The sequence below is a fragment of the Dermochelys coriacea genome, chromosome 2 (genome assembly GCF_009764565.3).
Source record: "Dermochelys coriacea isolate rDerCor1 chromosome 2, rDerCor1.pri.v4, whole genome shotgun sequence".
In the NCBI taxonomy this organism is placed as follows: Eukaryota; Metazoa; Chordata; order Testudines; family Dermochelyidae; genus Dermochelys; species Dermochelys coriacea.
In genome coordinates, this window is record NC_050069.1 from 176,187,469 (window position 1) to 176,215,443 (window position 27,975).

A 27,975-nucleotide genomic window follows, 5' to 3' on the forward strand; every position below is an offset into this window, starting at 1 on the left:
CCTGAGTTTGAACCCTGGGCTTACATTGCAGTGTAGACATACCCACTGTGCACTCTTACAAGAGGTCCAGAGCTCTTCCTTTTGACCCAGAAGGCAGGAATGAGAGACGGTGAGATACTGGTGCTTACATAGTTTGCGTGCAGCACAGTGAAGAACTCGGGGTTGGTGATGAACTTTACAGCTGGAGACTGTAGCAGCAAGGTAATTTTTTGAGAATTCACTGGAGAAAGGGACCCTTCTCTCCTAATTTCTGAAAATAAAAGCAAAACAATTGACTAGTACACATAACAGGAAATACAACATAAATAGTGTCATTCTTATTTCCTCTGCCAGTACCAGCAAAGCCCACCCCACCACTCCACCATATTGCTCGACTTCCTTTTAATCTTAAAGTGAAGCTGTGGTCATCCAAGTGACTATGTAAAAATGACATCCACTGTCTTTGCATCTTTGAGTCATATCTACTCACATGAATGACAAAATTTTCCCCTGAGGTGAGCACTGCAGGACAAATACAGCTACAGGAATGAGAGCTGGATGACTTTCTACATTATATGTTAAACATTCTAGGCCACATCCTTAGCTGGTATAAATGGGCATAGCTCCATTTACTTCAATAAATCAATGTCACCCCACTAGCTTACACCAGCTGAAGATCTGGTCCAATATTGTCAGCTAAGTTCTGACTGTGGAACCTTTCTTACTGTTAATGAATTTAGAGTGGGAAGAACACACATGAGGTTTTGGGCTCTAGGCTCAGTTTACAGCGCTGATGCTTTTAAACCAAAATCAATTTTTGACTTACAAATCTGATGTGGAAGTCATCAAGAGAATGAATACAGAACTACACAATATAATGTTGACAGTCACTTTTCTATCTACAATTACACCTTATCATTCTGTCCACTTAAGACTGTGAAAAAAGACTTTGTGATATAGCTCTCCTGACTTCAATGGAGTTAAACCGATTTATTTCACCTGAGAATATGACAATGCACCTTTATTTGTGGCCACTCACACATCCCTGTGGATTTTCCTTTAAATTAAAAAGTTGATACCAAATTCTACATTTTCCTCTCTCCACAGCCAAACAATATATATAGCAAAGACACATTAAAAAGGCACATGCCACAGTTGATGGTTCTTTTTTATTTAAAAAAGGAAAGAAAAGGCGTACTAAATCAAATCCAGCCACCATTTATGTGAGTGATTCCTGGCAGAATTATTATTAATTTAATATTTTGTTATGTAAGTAACCATAGTAATACTGTATATATGTAACAGTAATACTATAAGTCTACTGTAAATATGTATCCAACTTAATATTACAAGTAATATAAGTAGTAATAGAACATAAATCATATACCTCTTTCATCTCAATTAACTATTAGAAGGAGTTCAGTTAAACTGAATCATAAAAATTGCAATACAAATGAGTGCAAAAGTGGTTATATATCATGTGAAGTATGTTTGGTTATGACTTATAGTGATTTTAAAGGAAAAAGAAAAAGATTCAGGCTAATAATACACAAAACTAAATATTTAACAAAGCTATTTTTTAAAAAAACGTAGATTAAATATTCACTCTGAATAGGCTTTCCTCTTCCAGGAGACATAAAAGGAATTGAACCATAGGTCATGCAGGCTATTTCCTGCTAATAAAGACTAGCCAATAATGGAATGCAAACCCAGGAGAAGGAGGAAAAGAGGTGTTAGATGTAATAATAGACATAATTAAGTGGCAACTCTGCTATAGGTGTGAATTTTCAGAAGGGCTGAGTATTGACTGTCCGTGTTGCCGGCACAAGTTTAACTAAATACACACCCATTTTTTTATGTGAAGTGCAGGTGCAAGTCTGAGTGCTTGTTGCTCCCATATGACTTGCACCTGCAATCAAGCATTTAGCGATGCAAGCATTCAGCTTTGCACTTGTAGTTCAATTGCAGGTGCAAAAATGTGGATGAAAATTTTATGGGTACAAGATATGCATGCAGAAGGGAGGGCTGGCGTTTTCAAATTTGGCCCATACTATCAAAATTACTGTGACCCAGGAAGCCCCTCACTGCCGACTGGAAGTGGGCACACAGTACATAACTCTCATCACACCTGACATACTCATTGCCCCAACTTTCTGTTATCATAATCTGTATCTAAAAGGTGTTTTGCAAGATATCATATGCAAAATGGTAGCATGCTGGTCATTAACATTATTGTGTGTGGTCTGTATGGGTGATGTATAAGGAGTTATAGATGTGTGCTTGCAATGTGTTCCTAAAATGTACGTGGCAGACACTGCCTAAACCCAGCCTGTTCTAGACAAAGGAATGTTGTTTCTCCAGCTTGATTGTGGTCTCCAATGTAAATTAAGCAAGGTGTGACCGAAGATAACGAAAAGGACATTTACATGAAAGGTAAACAAATCCATTAGCCGAGTAAGTCGGGGGAGATAACCACTTAACAATCTCCATGGAGGATGGAGGCTGCATCCCCAGGAAAGCTTTCTGCCTCTTGAAACAGAGTCAAAGAACTTTGGGAAGATATAAGCAGAAGCAATAAGCTATCACTGGATGGACACAAGGGATCAGAGCTATTGTAATCTGAGAAAGTTTACTCATGGGGGTTGAAGTCTGAGAAGTCACTATAGGTAAGAAATGAGCTTAGACCAAGCTTGTATGCAGTGCAGTTGTAGCCGTGTCAGTCCCAGGATAGTCAAGAGACAAGGTGGGTGAGATAGTATCTTTTATTGTATCAACTTCTGTTGGTGAGAGAAACAAGCTTTTGAGAGCTCTGTGTGGCTCAAAAGCTTGTCTCTCTCACCATCAGAAGTTGGTCCAATAAGAGATATTACCTCCTCCACCTTGTCTAGACCAAGACTGTAAGTTGCTAGAATTAAGTTTTAGTCATGAGAAGGCGTGTTTTGTTTGTAATCTTTCCTATCTCTTTCATTCTTACTTAAGATCATTTAAATCTATCTTCTTTGTAAATAAACTTATTCTTATCTTATTACAGAAGCATATCAGTGCAGTGCATTAATATGAATATGTGGTCCTCAGCCAAACTAACAAGCTGGTGAGCGCGCTGTCTGTTTGAAGGCAGCAAATGCAATAACTTCTGTGAAGGTCCAGTGAGAGGAACTGGACACTGCAGGGGAGACGGTTTTAAATTTGAGGAGACGAGGGGCTGTTGGTGACACCCTACAAGGAGTAACCATGCTGATGGTAGCCAGGGTAAGATAATTGTGCTGTGAGCAGACTGCTTGTGTCGGGGCATGAGTCAAACCTACACAGCACAGATGCCCAAGGTTACAGGACAGGCAGTGACAAAACCCCTGGCTGATCTGCATGAACCCCTGTCATAAATATAAAGGGAAGAGTAAACACCTTTAAAATCCCTCCTGGCCAGAGGAAAAACCCCTTTCACCTGTAAAGGGTTAAGAAGCTAGGATAACCTCGCTGGCACCTGACCAAAATGACAAATGAGGAGACAAGATACTTTCAAAAGCTGGAGGGAGGGAGAAACAAAGTCTGTGTGTGTGTGTGTGTGTGTGTGTGTGTGTGTGTGTGTGTGTGTGTGTGAGTGTGTGTGTGTGTGTGTGTGTGTGTGTGTGTGAGAGAGAGAGAGATGCATTTGCTGGGAACAGAAAGGAATGGAATCTTAGAACTTAGTAAGTAATCTAGCTAGATATGCATTAGATTCTGTTTGTTTAAATGGCTGATAAAATAAGCTGTGCTGAATGGAATGGATATTCCTGTTTTTGTTTCTTTTTATAACTTAAGGTTTTGCCTAGAGGGATTCTCTATGTTTTGAATCTACCCTGTAAGGTATTTACCATCCTGATTTTACAGAGGTGATTCTTTTACTTTTTCTTCTATTAAATTTTTTTTTTAAGAACCTAATTGATTTTTTCATTGTTCTTAAGATCCAACAGTTTGGGTCTGTGTTCACCTATGTAAATTGGTGAGGATTTTTATCAAGCCTTACACAGGAAAGGGGGTGTAGGCTTTGGGGAGGATTTTGCGGGGAAAGACGTTTCCAAGCAGGCTCTTTCCTGGTTATATATCTGTTAGACGCTTGGTGATGGCAGCAATAAAGTCCAAGAGAAAAAGGAAAATAGTTTGTACCTTGGGAAAGTTTTAACCTAAGCTGGTAAAAATAAGCTTAGGAGGGTTTCATGCCAGTTCCCACATCTGTACCCTAGAGTTTAGAGTGGGGAAGGAACCCTGACAACCCCCATTGTGTCACAATCACACAATCACCAAAATGAAACAGTGTAGCTACTGTAACTGCAAGCTTGAGAAAATAGGCACTTTCTCCATTTGCATGTATAATACCTGGACATTCAAACCCAATCTATTGTAAAAACACTTTGTCTAAGTAAGGACTCATTAAAAGAGCCCCCTAACACTTGCTTATTTCCTTCTCAAGGTCTATTCATGCTCTATACTCTCTTTCCTTTCACTTAGCCACTTCTGCCGTAAAGTACTGAAGCCTGAGTCTTCATCAGGGAACTGTTGTGTGTCCAGCTTGTTTCCCAGAATGGAATGCCATCTAGTGCCATATACTGGTAATAGCTTCCTCTCCCATACCTGAGTTTGGCTGGGAAGAGTCTGCCTCAGAGTCACTTCCTCCTCCAATGGAGAGCCTCTCGACTCTGTTGTTCACAATAGCATCATCCTCTGGCCTCTCTGTTGCAATAGTCCGCTGAATATTTTGATACCTGCATATTTTGTGTGAAAGAAAAAAGGTAATTTAGCTATACGTTTTAGTGGCATAATGGTACAAAGCATTTTGCTGCTGACGAAAATGCCTTACTATCTCTTTCTTAATGAGAGTTGGAAAAATCAACACTTTTGAACAATTAAAATATTGCTAAAATCTGCATGTACTTTTAAAGCATCAATGGGCCTGAGTCTTCCCTGTCTTACACCTGTGCAAATCACCCACATTCCACAGGGATCAGTAACTATACAAGGTGAAAGGCAGGGAAGAATCAAGTCCCAATTTGTCATAGGTTAACATAATCAATCACAAAGGGCCTGATCCTCTGAGGTGCTGAGTGTCCTCAACTCCCAACAATTGCAATAGCAATTATGTATGCTCAATGTATTCAACACTTCACAGCCTTGGCTCCATAACCATTCTTCTTTTTTTTTCTTAATCATTATTATTCATCATGTTTGTTGTGGTAGTGCATAGGGACCAGCCAAGAACAGGCTCATTGTGCTAGGCATTGTACAAACACAGAATAATGCACAATATCTGCCCAGAAGAGCTGACAATCTATTAGATAAAACAGACACAGGGAAGAGGAAAGTGGTGTAATACACAAGCAGAGTGAACAACATAAGGGCAGGATATGTCATGTTAGTTCCATGCTTTTTTTTCTTGTGTGTATGGATTGAATTTGGTGATGATAAGCTGAAGGGAAAGGGTTGGAGAGGACAGAGCAGTGTTTAATTTGTGCCGGGTTTGCCAGGACTGAGCCCTGGCACCTCTGGGCTTGGCAGTTCATAGCCCTCTGGACTTGCTGCGTCAGTTATGAATGTAAAAAAATTGCTTGATCCCTGGCATCTCTTTCATTACAAATTAAGCACTGGGACAGAGCCGGTGAGAACAAGGAGGGAAATAAGGAGGACAATAGAAGAGGCAGGTGTGGAGTGAAGCTTTTAAAACCTTTTTCTCTGTTATGGCAATTTCATGTTGTTTGACTTCAATGAGACTACTCTTGGGCTTTAAGTTAAGCAGGTGCTTAAATACTTTGCTGGATCAGAGCCAGAGTGTTAATGACATTGCAGGTTTGAGTCCCATAAAGGAAGTTCTCTTTTATGTGTTATGTTTAAAATATGCAGTATACAGTACTAATTCTATATATTGTAAAACAGAGATAAATAATGTGGGAAGTCAATCCTGCTGTAGCCATACTGGTGACTCATTCATTGAACATTTGATAGACTAGGGGTGAGAGAACCTCCATAATTTCTAACCTTTATGTTCAAGACCAGGCCCCAGCCTGGGATTCTGATAATGTATATCAAGAATGTGACAAATTTTAAAAATTATTTAATGAGAAATATTTTTAAAAATAATAGATATCTATCTTAATCATTTTAACTAGCTTCTGCCTTACCCTGATATTTTTAAACACTTTTTGTTGTCTCATTTTCATTAGCTCTCAGCATTCATAATGGGCCAAATCTGCACTTGGCATAAATCCATGTAGCTTCATTGATTCAATCTGATCTTTGGCCCAAGGTTCTTTGTCTCTCTTTTTCCTGGTTTCTGTTCTTCTTTCTTTCATCTGTGTGACTCCAGACTTATGAAGAGTATCCCTCCATTTTTCTTTTTTTTTTCATTTTTAAAATATGCATTTATGCCAAGTTAGATTTTTTGGCCTGAACTCAAGGGGTTATGTCTCAAAGTGCCAAGACATCTCTGAAGACAAGTAGTCTGGACCTTGGTTTTACATCCCATTCAAAAGACAGCATCTCCAACAGCATATTAACTCTCAAGTTACTGGAGTTTAGGCTAAATTATGGAAAATGGGTGAAAATTTAATGGATTTATACTTGACTAACAAAGTAGTTTTCATTTCCCTCAGTATTCCAAGTTTTCCTTTAATGTAGCTTTTAATAGCTCAATAAATAACATATTTAGAATTGGTTAAAAAAGTAAAAGAATTGGGGATTTTTGTTTTTAGATAAACATACACCTTATAAGCAAATTATTATAGTAGATTTCACAACTACATTCATTTACCTCTACTTTTTTCCCCCCTACTTTATAAGAAGCTTTTAAAATTTTTATTCACTTGACTGTAGGCTAATTGAGTAAACTTTCCACTCCAATACTGTAGGAGTTTTACAACACCCTTATGCAACAGCAGAGAAGAAAAAAGTCGTTAATATAGTCAAAAGTTTTATATATATATATATATATATGGTAACTGTAGCTTCAATTTAATTAGATGTTAGAAAATCCCCTGCTGGCAAACTTTACACAGTAATACTAGCTGTATGCCAAAAACAGGCTACTTTTCTTTTTTGGTCTAGATATTGTAAAATTGTCTTATATAAATACCAGAAAATGCCCATGTAATTGTAAAAACAAAACAAAAACAAAAACTTTGAAAGGGCAAAAGTTACGGGAATGCATTTGAAAATCACAGTCCCTTTTCAAAGTGATTTGTCAAAGAAAGAGTGGTTTAGAAAAACCACACTAGAGACTGTTTTTACTGTACTATTATTTAGTATGTCATTTATTGTTATTATTCATGTAAAGACAAGTCTAGTTACACAAATGCTGCACAGTTTAATCAGATCACAGTGGATTGTTAACAATGTCATGTAATTTGAACAGCGGTGGCTGTTAACTGCTTCAGTAACTGGAGGAAAGGCAAGAAGTGCTATAGTAAAGGAGGAAGACTCTTCTAATAAAGAAATATAGGGGTGTTTGTCTGGATCTTATCCAGACTTTAGGTCCCAATCCTGCATTCCGTATATAGACAAAATGTCCATTAAAGTCATTGGGAATCTCTCAGTACCCAGAGAATGAAGGATTAGGCCCTTGGAACAGAATACTCACAGGCATTCCTTTTAAGAATTAGATTTCCAATACTTTGTGGTTTAGGCAGGGCTGAAAATAGCAAGCTTTCCTAGTGATATTTTGGTATTTCCACTTCTTCTCCCAGATGAATCTAGGAAGCGGGAAGGTGAATAGATTTGTGTGAAAAGAAAGTAGACTGAGCTCTTTTTCAAACCTCAAAAGGTTTTGGGTTCCATTTTGTTTGAGTTTGGGGCAAAAGTTCAGGCTGATTTTAATTCTATCATCCAAGCTCTTTGTATACAGTTGCTTCACCACAAAAGGATTTTCAAGCAGAGTTACCAAAAACTGTTCCAGGCTATGAGGTTTGACCTACAATAACAAAACTTTTTTTAAATGGTTGTTGAAAATAATATTCAAGCCTAAGTAGTGGTTTTCAAGGCCAGTTTAAGAAAAGGTTTTTCTCACAAGCTGATAATCCAAGTTACTGAATTTTTTGAATGAGCTAATCTTGAAACCTGTTTCAGGACAGAGATAATTTCTCTATTTCACCCAGCCATAAAATATAAAAATTGCTTCCCACTTCTGAAATACACAATATTGGTGAAGTTTGTTGCAATGGCCAATTTGTATCCCTTTTGCTGGAATTTTTGGAAATATCCATGGCTACACATATACAAACATTGTCATGACAAGAGAAGCCTCCTAAAGACTTGGTGGTCTATTCAGCATTTTTACTTAATGGGGCTCTTTTACAGCAGAGATTAAAGAATTACCAGATGGGTTTTTTGTGCTAAGAAACCATGGGATTCCACAATTACTCAGTTGTAATGTGCTTAGTCTCCACTGGGAATCAAGTGAGGAGAAATATGCTACTAATGAAAATCCCCTCCACTTCTCACTATATATTCTAAATGTACAAATGCTAAAGATACCCATATACAGATGAGCAGCAAAGGTATTATTGGATTAATTGCAGTGTATGAAATCATTAATGATCAAATCCTAAACCAAACATGGGTGGCAAGAAAGGAACCAAACTATATGAAAACATGGAGAACTAAAATGTAAACCAAGGATGTCACTTCAGTGGTTCTCAACCAGGGGAACATGTACCTCTTGGGTATGCAGAGGTCTTCCAAGCGGTACATCAATTCATTTAGATATTTGCCTAGTTTTACAACAGGCTACTTAAAAAGCACTAGCGAAGTCAGTACAAACTACAATTTCATACAATGACTTGTTTATATTGCTCTACATACTATACACTGAAATGCAAGTATATACTATATTTATATTCCAATTGATTTATTTTATAATTATACGGTAAAAAATGAGAAAGTAAGCAATTGTTCAGTAATGGTGTGCTGTGACACTTTTGTATTTTTATGTCTGGTTTTGTAAGCCAGAAGTTTTAAAGTGAGGTGTAACTTGGGGGTACACAAGACAAATTAGACTTCTGAAAGGGGTACAGTAGTCTGGAAAGGTTGAGAACCACTGACTTAGGCCCTGTCTACACTAGCACTTATATTGGCAAAACTTTTGCTGCTCAGGGGTGTGAAAAAACATAAGTTTTGCCAGCATAAGCATTCGTGTGCACGGCGCTATGTCGGCGGAAGACGGTCTCCCACCATCACAGTTACCACCACTCATTGAGCTGGTTTTATTATGTTGACAGGAGAGCGCTCTCCCATTGACATAACACGGTTATACAAGTGCTCTTACAGTGGCACAGCTGTATCGGTACAGCTGTGCTGCTGTAAGCTTGTAAGTGTAGATATGGCCTAAGGGTATTGCCAATTAACCTGAGCTAGCTAACACAATTGTCATTTCTAGTTTAGACACTCACCAACATTTGTTCCTGGTTGTTTGTGGCTAACCCAAGAGAGTTTAGCCTCATGGAACAAATGGTGACTGTCTACAATAAATTTATGATAGTATTCATTAGCTCAGCTTAATTGGTAATCAATTAACTCAAGTTACAGCACAACAAAAAACAATAATTTACACAAGACCTTAATGTCTGTGGACGACATCTATCCAATTCACTGCAAGGGGTTTCTAGAAATGCCTGTCTTTTCTTTATATGTTAATATGGTAGCTTGGCACCTTCTGAGGAAAATTATAATTAAAACAAACTATTGCAAGTTCTTACCACTATAAACAAAACTTCATATGCTAGTCAAATGCCCACTCTGTGCCCAGCATGACAGGTTTGGAGAGAAGAGGAGGACAATTCCTTATGGATCTGTTTGTGGTTATGATCTGTTTTGCACAATAGACATTTTCAGAATGCTAGTTAGCCCTTAGGAAAACTCCCTGTTGGCTGTCATCTGTGACCATTTTCTCCCTACAAAGGATCTGAGTAACTCCCATATTATTTTCCTGCCATGGAAAGAAGGACTATTGAAGCTCCCTCTCTGTTTCCTAGCTTGGCACTCTGATGATCCCCAAATGATGTTTTTAAAGTACTAGAAAAACCCAAACCAACCTTCATGCCATTTTAAAGCCTATAATCAGAGGATAACAATTTCAGTCTTGCTTATTTAAATAAGAAACTATATCATTACAGTAAGCAGGGACAGAGGATGAGAAAATGTTTTCATAGGTAATAGTGGAAGTTTTTTGCCCAGCTATATATTTCTTTTACTCTTCTTCCCTCAATTCAATCTGAAATGCAAAGAAACAAAGGAAACTGTAAGAAATCTTTCTGTGTGTAGAGTAGTAGTTGAACAGACATTGCTATCGGTGATAAAGCTCCCTCATTTGGAGGGAGACTCCCTCTCTCAGGATTCATTTTAAGGAAGTGTTTCTTGTTTCCTCCAGCTGTGCAAAGCGCTTTGAAATGTCTTTCAGTGGGATACTCCTTAGCAATCATTGTTTCAAACAAATATTTCATTCATGCTGTGTCACAGCTTGTCAACCTTGCTGATGTCAACAGCTACATGCTGGTGCTTCCCAATCCATGGACCTGGCTGCACTTGGGAACCACTAGAGCTCTATAGGGGGGACATGATAATTCCAACTGTCTGACCATCCATAACATTCAGCCTGCAGCACTGGTGGAGAAAAATGACAAAGGTATGCTCTCAGCAACTAGAGCTGTTGTTTTCCTGACCTCATCTCTGAATAGCTCCCATAAGACTTGGATAGGTGTATAGGCGTAGCAGCTGGAGAAGCAGAATGGAGGTCTGGAAGCTGACGCACCTCAAAGCTGTGGGGCTGAAGCCTGAACTCAAAGCCTGATTGCTTGACTTCTCTTCATATTCTCATCCAGACCATCTGTCCTCTCTGTTCTCATAGGTAACACTGAAGCTCTGAAGGATCCTGCCTTCCCACCCCCACCTGGACTAATCCTTCTCATAAGTGGTGGGAGGAAAAGTGAAGGGTATCCATTATTGGACCAACTTTTGTTGGAGGAAGGGACAAGCTTTTGCATTTCACAGAGCTCCTTTTCTTCAGGTGTGGAAAAGGAAACTAGAGTGCCCAAGCGAAATACAAGGTGGGGGCAGATTGTTAAGTATAAGGGGTTCACACATATTGTAGGAAACCACTTAAAATGAAGTGGGCAATTAAAACTTCAGCAGTCCTAGGAAAAAGGAGCGTTAGTAGGCAGCAGGGTGTGTTATAAGTTGTTGCAATGGGCCATAAAACTAGTGTCTCTGTTAACTCTGCTGGACACTAAAAAACATGGATTTATGTATTTAAGTTCCCAGGCTTGTCTTTTGAAGGTGTTGTAGAGGTTTCCTTTGAGGATGAGGACTGAGCACATGTCACTATGTGCAATGCACTATGTTCACTTTGTGTCTCTAGACTGTAATCTGTTTGGTCAGGCACTTTGCTATTTTTAAACACCACCTCCTGTTGTAAAGTACCTTATAGACTTATGGCACTACATAAAAAATACTAATTAAAAAGTACAGTGTTTTATCATTGTAAAGCCAGCCTGAAAGTAGCACTGAAAACTGTTTCAATTTATTTTGGGCTCCCAAATTGCCAGTGCTAAAAATGTCACCTTTTTGAAAGGAAGATGCTAACCATCCACCAGCAGTAGGTTCTGACCTGCTAACTGTTGTTCAACCTCGTACCTTCAAATATATCTGATAGCTTATTTATGTTGAATGTTTTAGTCATTTCAGGAACATTTCAGATGCTGGTTTGGAATAACATGAGTACCATTTCTCTTAACTAGAACATTTTCTTAATGGTGGTGTTTTGGAATTACAGTCCAGAATTACTCACCGCCGATTGAGCTGCTCCATTTGTTGGATTGAACCAGATCTCCGTATTCCATCTGGAGTGGCTGCTGCTGTGGGGCGCTGCCATGTTGTGGTTCGATTCACGTGATCCACATAAAATACCCTTCCATGGCTGTCTATCCGAGCTTCCCAGTCTAGTATTAAAAAAGAAAGGAAAGGAGGAAGCCATCAGTTTCAGAAATTTCAGAAAGCCTAGATGCTCATGAGATACATGTGTACGTACATACACACGAACATCAGAGCTGGCATACTGGGTCAGACCAATGGTCCATCTTGCCCAGTATCCTGTCTCCAACAGTGGCCAGTACCAGAACTTCTGGGGAGCGTACAGAACAGAGCAATTAGGAGTGATCTACCCTGTCTTCCACTCCCAGCTTATGATAGTCAGAAGTGTAGGGTTGTCTGAGCACGGGGTCGCATCCCTGACCATCATGGCTAGACTAATAGCCATTGAAGGAGGTATCCTCCATCCAGTTCTTTTTTTGAACCTGTTTATACTTTTGGCCATCACAACATCCCATGGCAATAAGTTCCACACGTTTGTTGTATATATGTATGTGTAGTATACACACATAAATATTACTTCACACAGAGCCTACAGTCACCCCGTGGAATTCATTGCCACAGGCCATCAATAATGAGTGAGTCACAGTGACTATTTTTAAAAGGGACTGGATAATTTTATAACCATTAATGCCTATTATAGTTCTGCTTCTTGAGGTGAGTAATCAAATTACATGCTTTAGAGCATAAAATTTTCCCCATGTAACTCTCACATACAACTCTCATATAGCCAGCATTGCACAACTGGCTATATTCATTGTGGATGGGAAAACCATAAGGAATTGGCAACTGGTAGCCAGGATGCTAGGCTTGGTGGACCAGTGATTTAATCTGGTGTGGCAAGTCCTATGTTCACTTTTTTTGTTATGTTTCAGAATAAACTTGATATGGTGGGTTTTTTTTAAGCTTTCAGAAGGATAATACAGAGCAGCGTAAGGCCCTCTACCTAAAACTCGTCACAGACTGGTTGGACATATTTTTTTATTTTTTAAATCTACCACTCTGATAAGGACCAGATAGCTGAGGAAATTGGTAACAAGATACTGAGCCTTCCACCCTCATGTCTCTTGTTAAAATTACGTCCAAGTAGACCAGGAGTGTAACCAAAAGCCCATACCCATCTGATGGCTGCTTGTTGGCTTGCATGAAATACACTGGTAGTTAAAAGCATCAAGAGCGCTGGTAAAGGTGTTAGGAGTAAGAGGAAATTTAAGAAGTGAATGAGCTAATCAAATTCTACATAAAAAATCTTAGAACTTTTTGAGTGAAGTTGCACAAATTTGATCTGCTAACTACACTATTATTACACAAAGATCCATCAGCTGATGACATAACTATACAGTAATATATATGCCCCCTTCTGGAGCACATCTGTACCCCCAAGAGTGGTAAAGTCCACTTTTTCCCTCTGTGGCTCTGTGTTCCACCTTAGGACCAGGGGTTCTGGGTTCTTTGTGAACCTTCCCTCATACTCTCCAAAAGCAACAGAGAGCTGTGTTTCCTCCTACTGCATCTGGAATCCAACTCCCTGCAACCAGCTACCTTCCCCCAAACACTGTGCCTGATTAGTAAGGAGATAGATGATGCTGGCCAGAGCTAAGGTGCCATGCCTTATCACAATGTTATTAAAAATACCTTTGTTATCCATGTGGGTACCTGAGTGGGGGTCTGGGCAAAGGCTAACCAGCACCCAACACTCCAGATTGGAGCACCCAGATAACAATCTGAACAAAATCATGACTCAGTGTATAATCCGTAAACCCTAGGCAATGATGTGTCCTCCATTGAAACCAGCCTATAGGGACTCTTGAAGGACGTTGGTCAGACAGGGTCTATTGAGGAACCCTAAATTCCCAGATAACAGTTGACATCTCCTTGAGACATATCAGTTCACATTCTGTACTCTTGCTAACGCCAACCACACATACATTCACACATCAGCAAAAACAATGTCACACAGAATGCATTAAGATAGGTGCTACCCACAAACCCAACCGAATGTCACACTGCCTGAAGAAAGCATGTTACAATGTGTCTACAATGGTAATCCAGCCTCTGAGCAGAAAGCATCTAGTCAAACCTAGCAGCAGCTGGATGTGTCCAGTGCTTGAGGTCACAGTGGAAACATCAGGTCAGGATAAAGGAGACATAGTGAAAATTCAAGGAGAGTGTATGAGAATATCTGCTGGGCATGTTTGTCTTGTAGGTCATGGGTCAGAGCATTGTGCTATAGCATCTCGCCCAATAGAGTTGTGTGCGCTGATGTGACTATTCCTTGCCAACATATAAACAAAACTCATTGTTGGTTGATGTGCATTTATTTCCCTCCCACACAGCATTACCATCACACAGGGGAGTAAGTAATTCAAATGGCATACAACACAGAATTTGTGGTAAGATGAATGGATGGCTGCACAGATAAATGCATAGACTGACAGATGTACAGAGGCCATGATTTTGAGCTCTGTCCCAGCCCCTTTATGTTGCTCCAATGATATAAAGGGTCCAAAAACCAGCCAGATCGCCACATGTGGGAATTACCCCTCAGTAGAGGGTTTCTCTGGGCAGTATAGGGCTGACACTATGGCCCTACACCTTATAACTTCAGAGTAGGGGCACACCAGGAGATAGCCTGGGATCAGGAGAAGGTGAGGCCACTGTGCTCTGCACTCCAATTATCCTGCGCTGCCAGATGGTCCCTTTGGGACCATTGCAGCCCTATGTACATTACAGCAGCCTCTGAGGCTGCTCTTACTTACACCATGAGCCAAACCTGTCCCTGGCAGACCCACAACCCCGGAGGGACAAAGTCACCTTGCTACATTTTACATCCCTGTCTGTGGTACAGCTTCTAAGTGGTGCAGCTCAGTCAAAGAAAAAGTTCTCATCAGGACTAACAGAATAAACTAAATTTTGAAGTCAAATTGTTTAGGTGCTATGATCAAGCAAGACTGACTATAAGAGGAAAACCACCTCACTTTTTGAATCTACATGTCTCCCAAAAGCCTTTAACTGATTTTCCTGAAACCTCACAAAATATTCTACCATGAGCTAAAATCTGGCATGTGATATTTCAGGAACATGGATTTGGCTATGGGAATGTTAAGGTTCAGTTGATATTGTCCTTGTAATGAGGGGAAATTATCTTCAACCATAACTATGGACAGACTCTGGTGTCTCTTCCTTTTAGAAGCTCTAAACATTGGTCACTATAAACCTGATAAAAATTAATAATCTCTCTCCATGGGTGTGGTTTGGGAGGAGCATGAGGGGCATTGTCCCTCCCCCAAACTGCGTGTCTTGGGCAGGCGTGGAATTTGCCCCCCATGCATGGCATGTTGGTCTGGCTGGAGTTGCCCCCCCGTCGCCACCTCTCTCTCTCTCTCTCTCTCTCTCTCTCTCTCATATTTAAGAATGATTTAGTTGTGATAAACAAGTAAAAAAAGTCTTTCTGCAACACTGGAAAAAGAAAAATCTTCAGATCAGACCTTAGTTTGTACTTCTCATGGGCTTTAAAAATGTCATAGATTCTACTGGAAATTGCATGGATATCAACTGAGGAATTATTTAATTCAATTTCTTTAGCAGAAATTCATGTGGCACTGCACACTGAAGAGGGATATATTCAGGGACAATATACTTTACATGTATTACAAGTAGGATATAGTGTAGATATCAAAATAATGGATGCATTAATATTAAATAAATATTACTATCGGATGATTGTACTTTTGCTTTTGTGTAGATTAAACTCCATCATAATTGACTTGATTAGGATCAACACTGAAACTACTTACGTTTTGAGGCTGGTGTTAAAAGGGAGGTGGAATGTATTAATCAAGCCATAAGGCTGAACTTGAATGTCTCCGATCAGTGCATGGATTAGGATAAATTTCATTTGCATGGCTGCTGTCAGTGTCTTATTAATAGGTAGTGTAGCTGGAAATTTCTCCCCTTCACAAAGTGGTGAGGTAAGATTAGGGGGAAGAGAAATATTTACTTATTATAGAAGTAACTGTTCCTAATTCATCATTCACTGGTAGGCCACACAGTGCCCCTAATAAGACTTCATGGGGCTGAAGGCAGTTGGATCATTCACCACTACTGTATAACTGATGCCAGCATCGAGTGGAATTTTCAGTTTAGGAAATACTAACAATTTGGTGCATAAATGATTTTTTTTTAATTAAGGACACCATAGGCCAAATAGCTATATTCTTTACTCAGGCTGAGAAGAAAATAGAGAGATTTGTTTTTAAGCCTGGTTAGTTTTTAAGATGCTGAGCATTTTTTCCTGTTAAATCATGTGCAAAACTCGAAAGATGATACACTATGTGTTGTAGGGCAGAGAGTGCGCTCTACTGGACAAATAACACTAATGCAAAAAGTTAAAAGCTATGAAATCCTCCCCAGTAAAGTGCAGAAGTGCTCTTATATGGAAGCACAAAAACATGCGGATAGAGGAAGCTGTAGGTCCATACATCAGTCACTCTGCTTCAGAGCAGAGACCCTCACATTAACTGTTAGAGGGGGCACTGCAATTGAAATGTGACGTCACTAGAATGTGACCTACCTTGTCCCCGTCTTCTCCTCTTATCACTCTGATTAAGAATTGCTACCGGTCTCGATTTTTCAAAAGAGAATCCTGATTTTGAGAATGCCTGGTATTGCAAGCAAGGCTGCAAGGACAAGACAGCATCCCAAGCTGTCTTTGAAGCTGACACAGGGTATGTCTACACAGAAAAAATTACCCATGGCAGTAAGACTCAGAGCCCAGGTCAATTGACTCAGGCTTGCAGGGTTACAGCCTGAACCCAATTTGTCTTCATTACTACTTTTAGCTCCACAGCATGAGCTCTGCAAGCCCACCACACTTGACCTGGGCTCTGAGACTCTGTGTAGACATACCCATAATGTGCCACAGGGATGCAACGACTAGGCTAGAGGACAAACGTTAAAGACAATAAGACTACTTTGCCCTTACAATACACACAGCCTTTCATTGGAGGAGCTCAAAACACTTTTATCACCTCACAACACTCCTCTGTTATTATCCCCATTGTATAGATGGGGAAACTAAGGCACAGAGCAGTTGTGTGTCTTGCCCAAGATGACATGGTGACACCTACAGTAAGGACCAAATAAGGAAAATAAAAGGGCACATTAAGTGGGTTTGGAACAAGGTGGGTGCAGGGGATGAGGAGATTATTTAGAGACATACTGACCTGTACACTGTTTTAGGTTAACAGGAAAGGTTGAAAAAAATAATACATTTAAAAAACTAAAGCTTACTTGGTGGAAGAGGCTCATCAATAGTTGGATAGTGATGGTGGTCAGGCCTCAGGGAAGGAAGCTGGCTGACTGGCTGAGAATTATGGAGTAAAGGACAATCACCTATGGACAAGATATTCAAGATATTCATATTCATTCACTGTTTTGGCAAAAAGTGGTTTAAAATGCACTTCTGTAAAACAAGTGATTAAAAGAACTGAAAAACAAAAACAAAAAAAACCCAACAAAAACAAAAAAACAGGGCAGGCAACCACCTGGTGTATTAGCTGCTATGGCTTATTCATATGTCCAGGCATGGTTTTACTAACTTACATGGCAAAGAATTAAAATAATGCAGACAAGGATCAGATCTTGGGCTTGAGCACATAATAAGAAATGATGGGCTAAATTCTGTACTCATTTACTCTAGATTAACACCAATGTAAATGAGGAGACTCAGGATTGATGTCTGAGAAGTACTTCATAAATGCTACCAAGTGCAAGGTTTTGGGAGTTCCTGCAGGAACTTGGAAGGACCATACAAAAATCCCAGCTCCAACCTTGCATTCATTCCAGCTAAATGCCAAGAGCTGCTTTCTTTGCTATTACAAAAGCCTCCTTTAGAGCAAATCCACAAGAGTGTATGTGAAGTGGTGTGGCAGGATTTTGCAGTCCCTGCAATGCAGAAGGCATGCATCTGCTGTACTTTTAAAGTCATGGAAACTAGAATATAAACAGTTCAAAATTCAAACTGTCAAGTTTGAGTGGAAGGTGGGGAGAGTGAGAGAAGGACCAAAAACATAGGAGAGAGGTGGGGTGAGGAGAGCAAAAGATAGGAAGACACAGGAAAGAAGGAACCTGAGATAAAGAGGGGGGAGACCTGAAGTACAGAAAGAGAAGAAGAGGCTGAGAGATACTGTAGATGGGGCAGAGGAAGATTTTTTCAACACTGTATTGTATTAAATATGTACCTATATACATATATCAAAATGAAAACTGTACATATTTCCATCCTGGTGTCCTGGTGATGTGAATAAATTACTCAGCATTTGTGACGTGACTAGAATCCTTTCAGGAACAACAACCTTATTGTGGGGAGGTCACATTATTCCTTATGTTAGAATTGAATGTGAGCACTTGGAACCCATACTTTTGCACTTCATGGGTACTAGAATTCAGAGAATATTTGCCCCAGTCCTTTCTTAAAATCTTGCAGATTCAGAATTATATACTGTATCCCACTGTTGGTCACTTTTTCAAGCTGGGTGATAATAGTTTTCCTACTGAAACCTTCAACTCCAGAAAGCATAAATAATTTACCGCGTTTATAAAACAGATACAGTTAAAATCCAAGGTAAGCTTAGAAACAAAATGATTTTTAATGTTTGTGATATTGCCAGAAAATTATACCACTATAATTAAAAAAAGAAAAATAGGATAGAACCATACAAATAATGTTGATTGGTTTAGCTACCTTTCATGTCTAAATCTTACCACTCTATAAAAATGAGCTATATCTTGCCATCAAAGTATAAATTTTAAAAAGTTATCTAAAATGTATTCCCCCTTAAACTGCCAATTGTAGAATATAAATATTACATGGAAAGGCAGAAGGGAATTTTATATGTGAATTTAATACACTTTTTTTTGTAAAAAAACAAAAACAAAAAACTTGCACCATTCACTAATGAGAAAAATTAACTGGACAAAATGTAGATAAAGTTACACACGCACTGGGGTGCTCGGATGATATCATACCCCTCTGAAATGTCTTCATTAAAGCCTCTAATAACTGTATAGACACATCTCACAGTTACATGTCCCCCCTCTTTGAATACAAAGTAGAATTATTTTAAATTACTATGCAGTGCTGAAAACATATCTGTAATAATCGTTAAATTTTCCTGTTGCTACAGTTGTCACCGTTTGCCAGATTATCAATCTGCATTTCTTTACTTACCTCACCATAATTGACTCCCCCTAGTCAAGTTAGTTACGCCAAGCCAGCTGAAGCATGGGGTGTCAGTCACCTGGAGCAGATGAAGGCGACCATATCTACTGTACTTTTAATAACCACCAAATAAATTAAACAATATGATCAGCTATTGAAACATCTCACACAATATTAGAAGAACATGGTGAACTAACCAGTCATGGTGTCCTTCTCTTGTATTCTCTCTCTACTAGCAAAAGTAAAGCCACAGTGAACATTCTACAGCGCCCTTTAAATATACTGAAGGGACATCTCCAAAAATCTGAAGCTTAATATCAGAGTACTGCTGAATCCATTTTTATGAGGGCATAAACTCTGTTCTCTTTCTCTGTATATACACACACCACAAAAACAAACAAAAAAGCCACACGTGCACCCATATGCACACACAAATACTGTCTACACCGAAAGAGCCTCATGTACAGTGAAAAGTGCCCATTTTACTGAGTGTTTCTCTCATCTCTGTTGCTGTGTAGTTCTGGGAATTTTGATTCTTTGGACTAGATCCTGCACTACAGAGCAAATAATTAAGGGTATGCAGTACATAAATGTTTGGAAGGAGGCCCAAAACTGGCATATCCAGGACCATGCCAGGGTAGGGAGATCCTCTGGTGGCACAGTGACTCATGCACCCTTCCTATTTCTGTTGGAGTAGGGGATGTGGCTGGGGGAAGGATGGTATGGCTGGGGCCGATGATCCCTCATGCAGCCATGGTGAGCAGCTAGTGTAACTCAGATTGGAGGAACATTCTAGCACAAGATTGGGGAACACAAGGACTATCTTTACAACCCCTCTTTTCACCTTTGCTGCACACTCTGTGGCTGTAGCCAAGCATCTGAACTTTTACTTCTTCAGTCTCAAAAAAACAGTACACAAGCTGAAGAAAAGACAAGTGATTGAACTCACTGGAGTAAACTGAGTGACGCTAGGGAGGAACTGAACACAAGGAATTGAAGTGTCCATGAATAAAAAGAACTAAACAACTATGATGACAACATAACCAGACAACGATATATCTCTATATACAGTATACCTACAGAGATGTGTGGTGCTAGGAATTGTATTTCATAGTTATGCATCCAAGGAAATACGATCTGTCACAAGTGAAATCTGAGGTTGATTTGGGTGAATGTAGGGGGACAAGTTAATAAATTGGGTTTATAACAGAAAGTGGACTCAACCTAAACTAGAAAATACTAGGACTTCTCCATAATATACTCTCTGTGTGTATGGATTGTATATATATTACATACACACACATATTGGGCCAGATCCTCAGTTGCTGTAAATCAGTTGATTTATACCAGTTCAGGATATGCCCCTTCATAAACACACATACATCTTCTTGTCATTTGTAAGACACACGGTAGCACACAAGATATGTAACACTGAAAAATCCCTTGGAAGAAGGGACAGACTGGTAGAATTGGTGATCCTAATTTTGACCTGACATGTAAGATTCTTGATTTATTATTATACTATTTAACAGAAACTGATGATAGAAATGCTTATCTCAGATTTGTTTTTTTCAGCACAGCCTCAATTATCCAACCCCCCAATACTTGATACAGGTCACGTCTCCCATATATTTATTAATAATATTGAATTCCCTTTTTATCTGCAACTTCGATTATCTGATGCCTCTGCTGACATCCAGATAATCAAGGTTGTTCTGCATATTGAGTCTCAGAATCTAACCTTCTCTTCTGTTGCTCGGACCTGCTATTGGGGACTCTAGAGTTTCTGTTGCTCTTTGTGGATTCCCACCATGAGCTACGAGTTCATCTGGCCACTGGGCGGAGACATCCACTTGCTCCCTGTCCAGTTCAGGGCTTTGCACTGAATCTGGCACTGACTCAAAGGCACTGTTTTCCTCTTCCTCATCATCCTGTGAGGAAAAGACCGTGCTCTCAGAAATCTTTGCACTGTCAACAGAGGAGAAACGGGTATGGCTGGAAAAGCGATTGTTACTGTCGTAACAGGAAGGGCTATAGCAAGACGTGCTGTAGCAGGACGTACTGTAGCAGGACGTGCTGTAGCAGGATGTGCTGTAGCAAGAGGTGTCACACTCATTGTCCCCATATGGTCTGGAACTTGATTCACTCTCGCTTCCAGTCATGGGATGTTCCCCATCCAACAGCTGCTCATTTAAGTCTGAGAGGTGCTCAATTGAGGTGCTGCGGGGCACGGTCCCCAGGCTGAAATACTCATCAGTTCCGCTTTCAGGGGGAGGATCTGCCGCTAGCGTCTCAGATTCGCTAACCACATCCTTCTCTGATGCTTCCTTGACTGTTGACTCTTCGTCATTCTCGCCACCTCCCTGCTCCTCCTCTCCATTGCTACTCATCTGTGCTGAGGGCAGGCTGTGAAGCAGATTGTGGATCCGTATGTAGTGTGTGCGAGGGGTCTCAGGCTCACCACACGCTGATGCGATCACTGTCTCCAGTTCAGACACAGGCAGGGAGCAGGGCCTGTTTTTCCTCTTCCCTGTTCTTAGCTGCAGCTTGTTGTCTTCCTCCTCCTGGGCTGTAGCCCCTTCCACATCCTGAATTTTCTCTAGGTCCTTGACAGTCTGAATGTCTGCACTCACCTCATCAATATCTAGTGCTTCTATGCTGGTAAAGATGTCGTTGTGTCCCTGAGTAACAGAATTGACTTTATTGTTTTCCCTAACTTCAGTCTCCAGAGGAGGTGTGCAAGCCAGCAGAGCCAGTTGCTCAGATTGGTCCATAGCACTCAGGGAAGGCAGCACTTCCCCCGGGATGGATTCCAAGGACTCAATAGCATCTGGCACTGCATCAACCTCCCTATTTCCTGCTAGCTCTTCATTTAAACTGTTCTGGTTGACTTCCCCAGGGCTATCAACATTGACACCATTCACATTGAATCCATTTAGCTGCTCTGGAGCTGTACTTTCTGAGGTCACTGTGTCGGTGCAGGGAGGCTCACCAAGGATTTCCTCTGCAGTGCTGTTCACAGGGCTTTCCTGCAGTTCAGCTGACTCAGGATCTGCACTAATGGAGACTTCTTCATCATCTGTGTGCAACAATAAAAGAAATTATTCCACTGCTACAATGATAGATACCCACCTCCACAACATACCTTTCAAGATCCTTGGGTCCTACAAGTGCCTATCACAACATGCGGTGTATTTCATCCGATGCACTAAATGGCCCAGTAACAACTATGTGGGTAAAGCCAGAAAATCACCACACTCTCAAATGAACTCACATTGAAAAATGATAAAAAGACAAAAACACCATATTCACCTATGGGTGCACACTTTTCACAAAACAATCACTCCATATCTGACATCTCAGTCCTCATCCTCATAGGGAACATGCACACACTTTCAAAAGACAAGCCTGGGAGCTTAAATTCATAATGCTGCTAGACACTAAAAATCATGGACTGAATAAAGAGATGGGATTTATGGTTTATTACATCTATCTGTGACCCACTAACCCCCCTTTTTTGTCCTATGACTGCAGAGGTGTTAACTGGCCACTTCACCTTGAATGGTCTCTTAAAATATGTGTTAACTTCTTATGCTAAACAGTCTGTTCCACCTGGTATTTAGCTTTTCCAGACCCAGAGAAGAGCTCTGTGTAAGCTTGAAAGTGTGTCTCTCTCACCTACAGAAGTTGGTCCAATAAAAGATATTACCTCACTCACCTTGTCCTCTAACAAGAGTCATTTACTGAATAAGGAGCATAGGCTATGGGAGCACAAGCATCCACAGAAATCCAAGAAAATTAAAACCATACATTATAGTGTTACACAGATAGGTGACTAAACAGATACTGAGACGTCTTGATTTTTCACTAGGAAATCTCTGAACAATGTGTGTAACAATTGGCGGCCTAATCCCGGTAGTGTGTACACTGCTCTCCCTGCTGCAACCTGTGCCAGGACTCCTCCTTCCTGGGAATCCCCATCCAGGACACATTCTTATAGAAAGGGTTCAACCATTGCTCCCAGCCCCCCACATCCCATTACTGCTACTCCAAGCCACACCTACTACTTCTCCAAAGAAGGAAACTGAACCCCATTTCCACTTCCACCCTACCCTACTGGGAGGAAGGAATCCCCTCCCCAACACACACATCTTCTGACATTACTCTTGCCCACCCCACCTCCTCCCAGGGGTTGCTCCCTACCTGACATAAAACCTGAGGCTCCTAGTTGCAACCAACATGCTTTCACCACCACCCAACTGGCCCAATTATGCCCTGAAAGTGAGAAAGGGTTGCGCAACAAGCAGGGATCACATTTTCCAGCTACTAATATAACTATTTTGTTTCAAAGTAAGCACTCATAGCCTCACAGGGGCTCTGTTACAGAGGACAGAAAGATTTCCTGGGCAGTACCATTGGATCCTCACACTAAAATCTAGCATCAAGGTGGCACCATCATTACAGGACTGCCTAATAACTAGAACAGGCCAAAAAATGAGAACATTTTTTTCTGAAAATTTTCATGGAAAAATGTCAAAATCAGAAAATTTCCAAGCAGCTCTACTCTCCCTAATGAACATTTTATTCATAGGGTACTCAAACCCACAGGCCTCTGTGCAAATAACAAAACATAGCTAATCACAGAAATAAGATACTTATTTCACCATGAAAGGTTTTCCTCCTTTCCCGCCCTGCTGCTGGTGATGGCTCATCTTAAGTGATCACTCTCCTTACAGTGTGTATGATAAAACCCATTGTTTCATGTTCTCTGTGTGTGTATATAAATCTCCCCACTGTATTTTCCACCAAATGCATCCGATGAAGTGAGCTGTAGCTCACGAAAGCTTATGCTCAAATAAATTTATTAGTCTCTAAGGTGCCACAAGTACTCCTTTTCTTAGTCTAAAACCATGTGTACCGTGTAAAGCTAAAACTTGGTGTGCCTGAAGGTTGGATTTGACACAATCAGAAACTCTATATGGTGCTATTTTTTTTCGGCTAGTGGAAGAAGTAATGCTTAATGTGAGTCCTTGCTGATATTCAGAAAGGTCCTGATGCTACAACAATATCTCTCTATGCTATTCTGATATTGACGTAATGGATTCTCAGTGGTGAGCTATGTGGAATACACAGCAGAAAAAGCATTTTTACAGAGTGGCTGCCAATAAATTCTTATTAGTAGGCAAGATTGTGACTTGGAATATGTACCCTGTAAAAGGGAGTAAGCATGAGCAAAAACCTCCTCCGACCCTTATATACCTATGTGGGCTAAGCACACCTTGGATCTGGGTGGATAGGAGTAAGCAGAGCTACTCCCTCCCTGGAGTAGGTGATGTGGCAGTGTGAAGAACCTTAACTCTCTCGGAGTAATTCTAGGGGAGAAGATGGTCCTTTAATAGTGTAGGCCAGTAGTAAATGCCTTCACACTCTAGGAGCAAAGTGAAAGCAGGGGAGGGATTGTGCTTCTGCCACGGGGCGGGGGTAGCTTATGTACTATCCTTTGCTCATGACCCTGCCTAGAGGCCCAGTCTAGCCCTAAAAGAATTTAAGTCTCTGTAGGAGAAAAGAATGTAAACAAAAAATCTAGTTGTCTATAAATAAGGCATTACTGAAGAAGCCAATACCTGGATGGATAGAAGAAGTTATCTCAAACCGAAACTGCAGCTGACCGCTGACGTGATCTGTTGGAAGCCTACGTCCCAGAGTGTAGCTGACAACCCTGTCCCTGTAAGAAAGCAAGTACTGTTACAGAGACTGTAAACTCATCCAGTATCTACAGCGAATGGAGAAAGCAGCTGTATCCTTCACAAACACCTGACATTTTCAAAGGTGATTCACATTGAATTATTTCAACACACACAGTGTGGGCATGTCTGAGAGCATAAGGGAAGGAAGGAATAGCTGGGAAGCGGGGGCCAATGTCTCCAACTACAGTGGAAAGATTCAGTTAAGTTAGTAACCCAGGTTTGCTGGGATATATGTGGTGGCAAGTCTTCCCTGCCTGATGATCTGACCATGTCAAACTCCTCTTCAGATCCCTGCATTTCCTTCCCCTTTCCTTTTGTATCAAATTCAAGCTCTTTGCCTTTGTCTTCAAAGTCCTGTACAGCCTGACTCCCCTTACCTGCTTCTCTGTTTTTGTTTCTTTTCTGCTCTCTTCTTCGCTCTTCAAGCTACTCAGCTGACTGCCCCTTCATGTCTTCCTCCCACTCCTGTTTCCATGCCGTTGATACACCTAGAGCACATCCCTGGGCAGTCATGATGCCTCCACCCTTTCCTTCTTCCAGTCCCTCTTGAAGACGCACTTTATCCAAAAGTCCCACAACCCCCCGCAGAGTAGAGTGAAACTAGAAAAAAGATGATCTGCTCATTGCCCCCAACTGAAGCTTCGTTAATGTTTGTAAACTACTGAGTGTGAAGAGTGTTAAATCTGTATGCCTTCTGGAGAAGCACATTTTAATTTCCATTTGGTGCTGCATATGCTCCCAGGATAGTTTGATGTACATTTATAACTTGAATAAATGAGATTATTCTAGTATTCATGTAAACCTGGGGATTGTGTATTTGTTTTCTCCGTACTTGTAGATATGTCTTTCACTGAATTTGTTTGCTTCAGGGAACCATGTATAGAAACAAAATAAAGCAAGGTTTGAGACTCATCAGAAAACAAAACTGTTGCACTTAGCAAGGTCTTTTACTGGAGAGTCCTACGTTTATAATAGGGAAGTAAATTCTAACTTAAACCAACATCATTAATCAGACAAATCCCTGTCAAATAAGTAATTTCATTTGAGCAAGATTATTTGATTATATCATGCTGTTTCAGCCATGGACTTTGCTCTCCTTTTCACAGTGGCAGTGTGAGCCTTCAGTAACACAAAAGTCACACAGATAACAGATTTACCCTATAGCATGTCTCTCCAGCAGGCGTTGCACTGGCATGGAAAGTTTCCCCAAGAAGCGTTTAATGATCGGCCGGCTCTTTGCAAACTTGTCCTTAACTTCTATTTCCAGAACATCCGTGGGAACGGAAACAAAGCTGAACTGCTATGATAAAAAAAAGAACATGGAATAAGTGGCTTAGGCATGTGAAGTTCAAGTTTACTAAAACTGATTGCCATATTTGGGGTCGGGAAGGAATTTTCCTCCAGGGTAGATTGGAGAGGCCCTGGAGGTTTTTCACCTTCCTCTGTAGCATGGGGCATGATTGACTTGAGGGAGGCTTCTCTGCTCCTTGAAGTCTTTAAACCATGATTTAAGGACTTCAATAGCTCAGACATAGGTTAGGCTTTTTCATAGGAGTGGGTGGGTGAGATTCTGTGGCCTGCGCTGTGCAGGAGGTCGGACTAGATGATCAGAATGGTCCCTTCTGACCTTAGTATCTATGAATCTATGAAACACAACAGGAAGCAGGTTCATAGAACCATGACAAAACCAATACTAAGGGAACATAAGAATGGCCATACTGAGTCAGACCAAAGGTCCATCCAGCCTAGTATCCTGTCTGCCAACAGTGGCCAATGTCAGGTGCCCCAGAGGGAGTGAACCTAACAGGTAATGATCAAGTGATCTCTCTCCCGCCATCCATCTCCACCCTCTGACAAACAGAGGCTAGGGACACCATTCCTTACCCATCCTGGCTAATAGCCATTAATGGACTTAACCTCCATGAATTTATCTAGTTCTCTTTTAAACCCTGTTATAGTCCTAGCTTTCACAACCTCCTCAGGCAAGGAGTTCCACAGGTTGACTGTGCACTGTGTGAAGAAGAACTTCCTTTTATTTTTTTAAACCTGCTGCCCATTAATTTCATTTGGTGGCCCCTAGTTCTTATATTATGGGAACAAGTAAATAACTTTTCCTTATTCACTTTCTCCACACCACTCATGATTTTATATACCTCTATCATATTCCCCCTTAGTCTCCTCTTTTCCAGGCTGAAAAGTCCTAATCTCTTTAATCTCTCCTCATATGGGACTTGTTCCAAACCCTCTAATCATTTTAGTTGCCCTTCTCGGAACCTTTTCTAATGCCAGAATATCTTTTTTGAGATGAGGAGACCACATCGGTATGCAGTATTCAAGATGTGGGCGTACCATGGATTTATATAAGGGCAATAAGATATTCTCCATCTTTCTATACATATAAGGGCAATAAGATATTCACGGCATGTCTATGTGGTGATTTAGTGTGTGGTAAGCCAGCGTGCAAGTCTACAGTACTCTTGCCTGACACGTAGTAACTGTACACATGGATCATGCTGCCCCTGAACAAAAAGTTCCGTAGTGTGCTTTGACCTACTGCCATTTGAAAAGGGAGAAGATCACAGTGCACTGTAGAACTGTTAGTGTGCAGTAGCACGGTCCACTTAGTGTGTGGTGTACTGTAGATTCACACCCCATCTTTCCATGCACTAATTTACTGTGCAGACAAGACCTCTGTTAAAATGTGCTCTTGGATCCCAGGGTCCAAACCTGTAAGATACTGAGCCCCGAGTCAGAGGGGCTGAGTAGGTGCAACTCACAGGAAATGCTCAACACTTTGCAGGATAAGGCCTCTACAGTTTGCAGGGAGTGGATACTAGCAGGAACTATGCACATTAATACATTCGTTATTTACACTCCAGTAATGCTCCACAGCCCTCATCAGAACTCCATTGTGGTAAGCATTTTACAAACAAATATCACAGTAGCAGTCTCTGTCCTAAAAATTATAATTGACCCAAACACATTGGGCCAAATTTTGCATTTCTCCACAAATTCAGTTCCAGTGAAGCCCTTACTTTCAGAAAAAAAAGAAAAAAGAAGTTGCAAGTAAATACAATTCTGCTAACAAACAATGTGAATATCTAGGTATAAGATATATAGTAATAGTATAATATTGTCCAAGAA

The 27,975-nt window shown here is 40.6% G+C and overlaps 1 protein-coding gene across 3 annotated transcripts in view; it reads right to left on the minus strand.

Moving 5' to 3' along the window:
* Window positions 1-27,975, minus strand: part of HECW1 (HECT, C2 and WW domain containing E3 ubiquitin protein ligase 1) — a 354,103-nt gene that overhangs the window by 81,097 nt on the left and 245,031 nt on the right. For all 3 annotated transcript variants that reach the window (XM_038392643.2, XM_038392644.2, XM_043508692.1), the window contains 7 exons: window positions 25,989-26,131; window positions 24,709-24,809; window positions 20,826-22,163; window positions 17,155-17,256; window positions 11,783-11,933; window positions 4,588-4,718; window positions 129-250 (listed from right to left, as the gene is read on the minus strand). In XM_038392643.2, coding sequence (XP_038248571.1) covers window positions 129-250; window positions 4,588-4,718; window positions 11,783-11,933; window positions 17,155-17,256; window positions 20,826-22,163; window positions 24,709-24,809; window positions 25,989-26,131 — 2,088 coding nt within the window. The remainder of the gene's footprint in view (window positions 1-128; window positions 251-4,587; window positions 4,719-11,782; window positions 11,934-17,154; window positions 17,257-20,825; window positions 22,164-24,708; window positions 24,810-25,988; window positions 26,132-27,975) is intronic.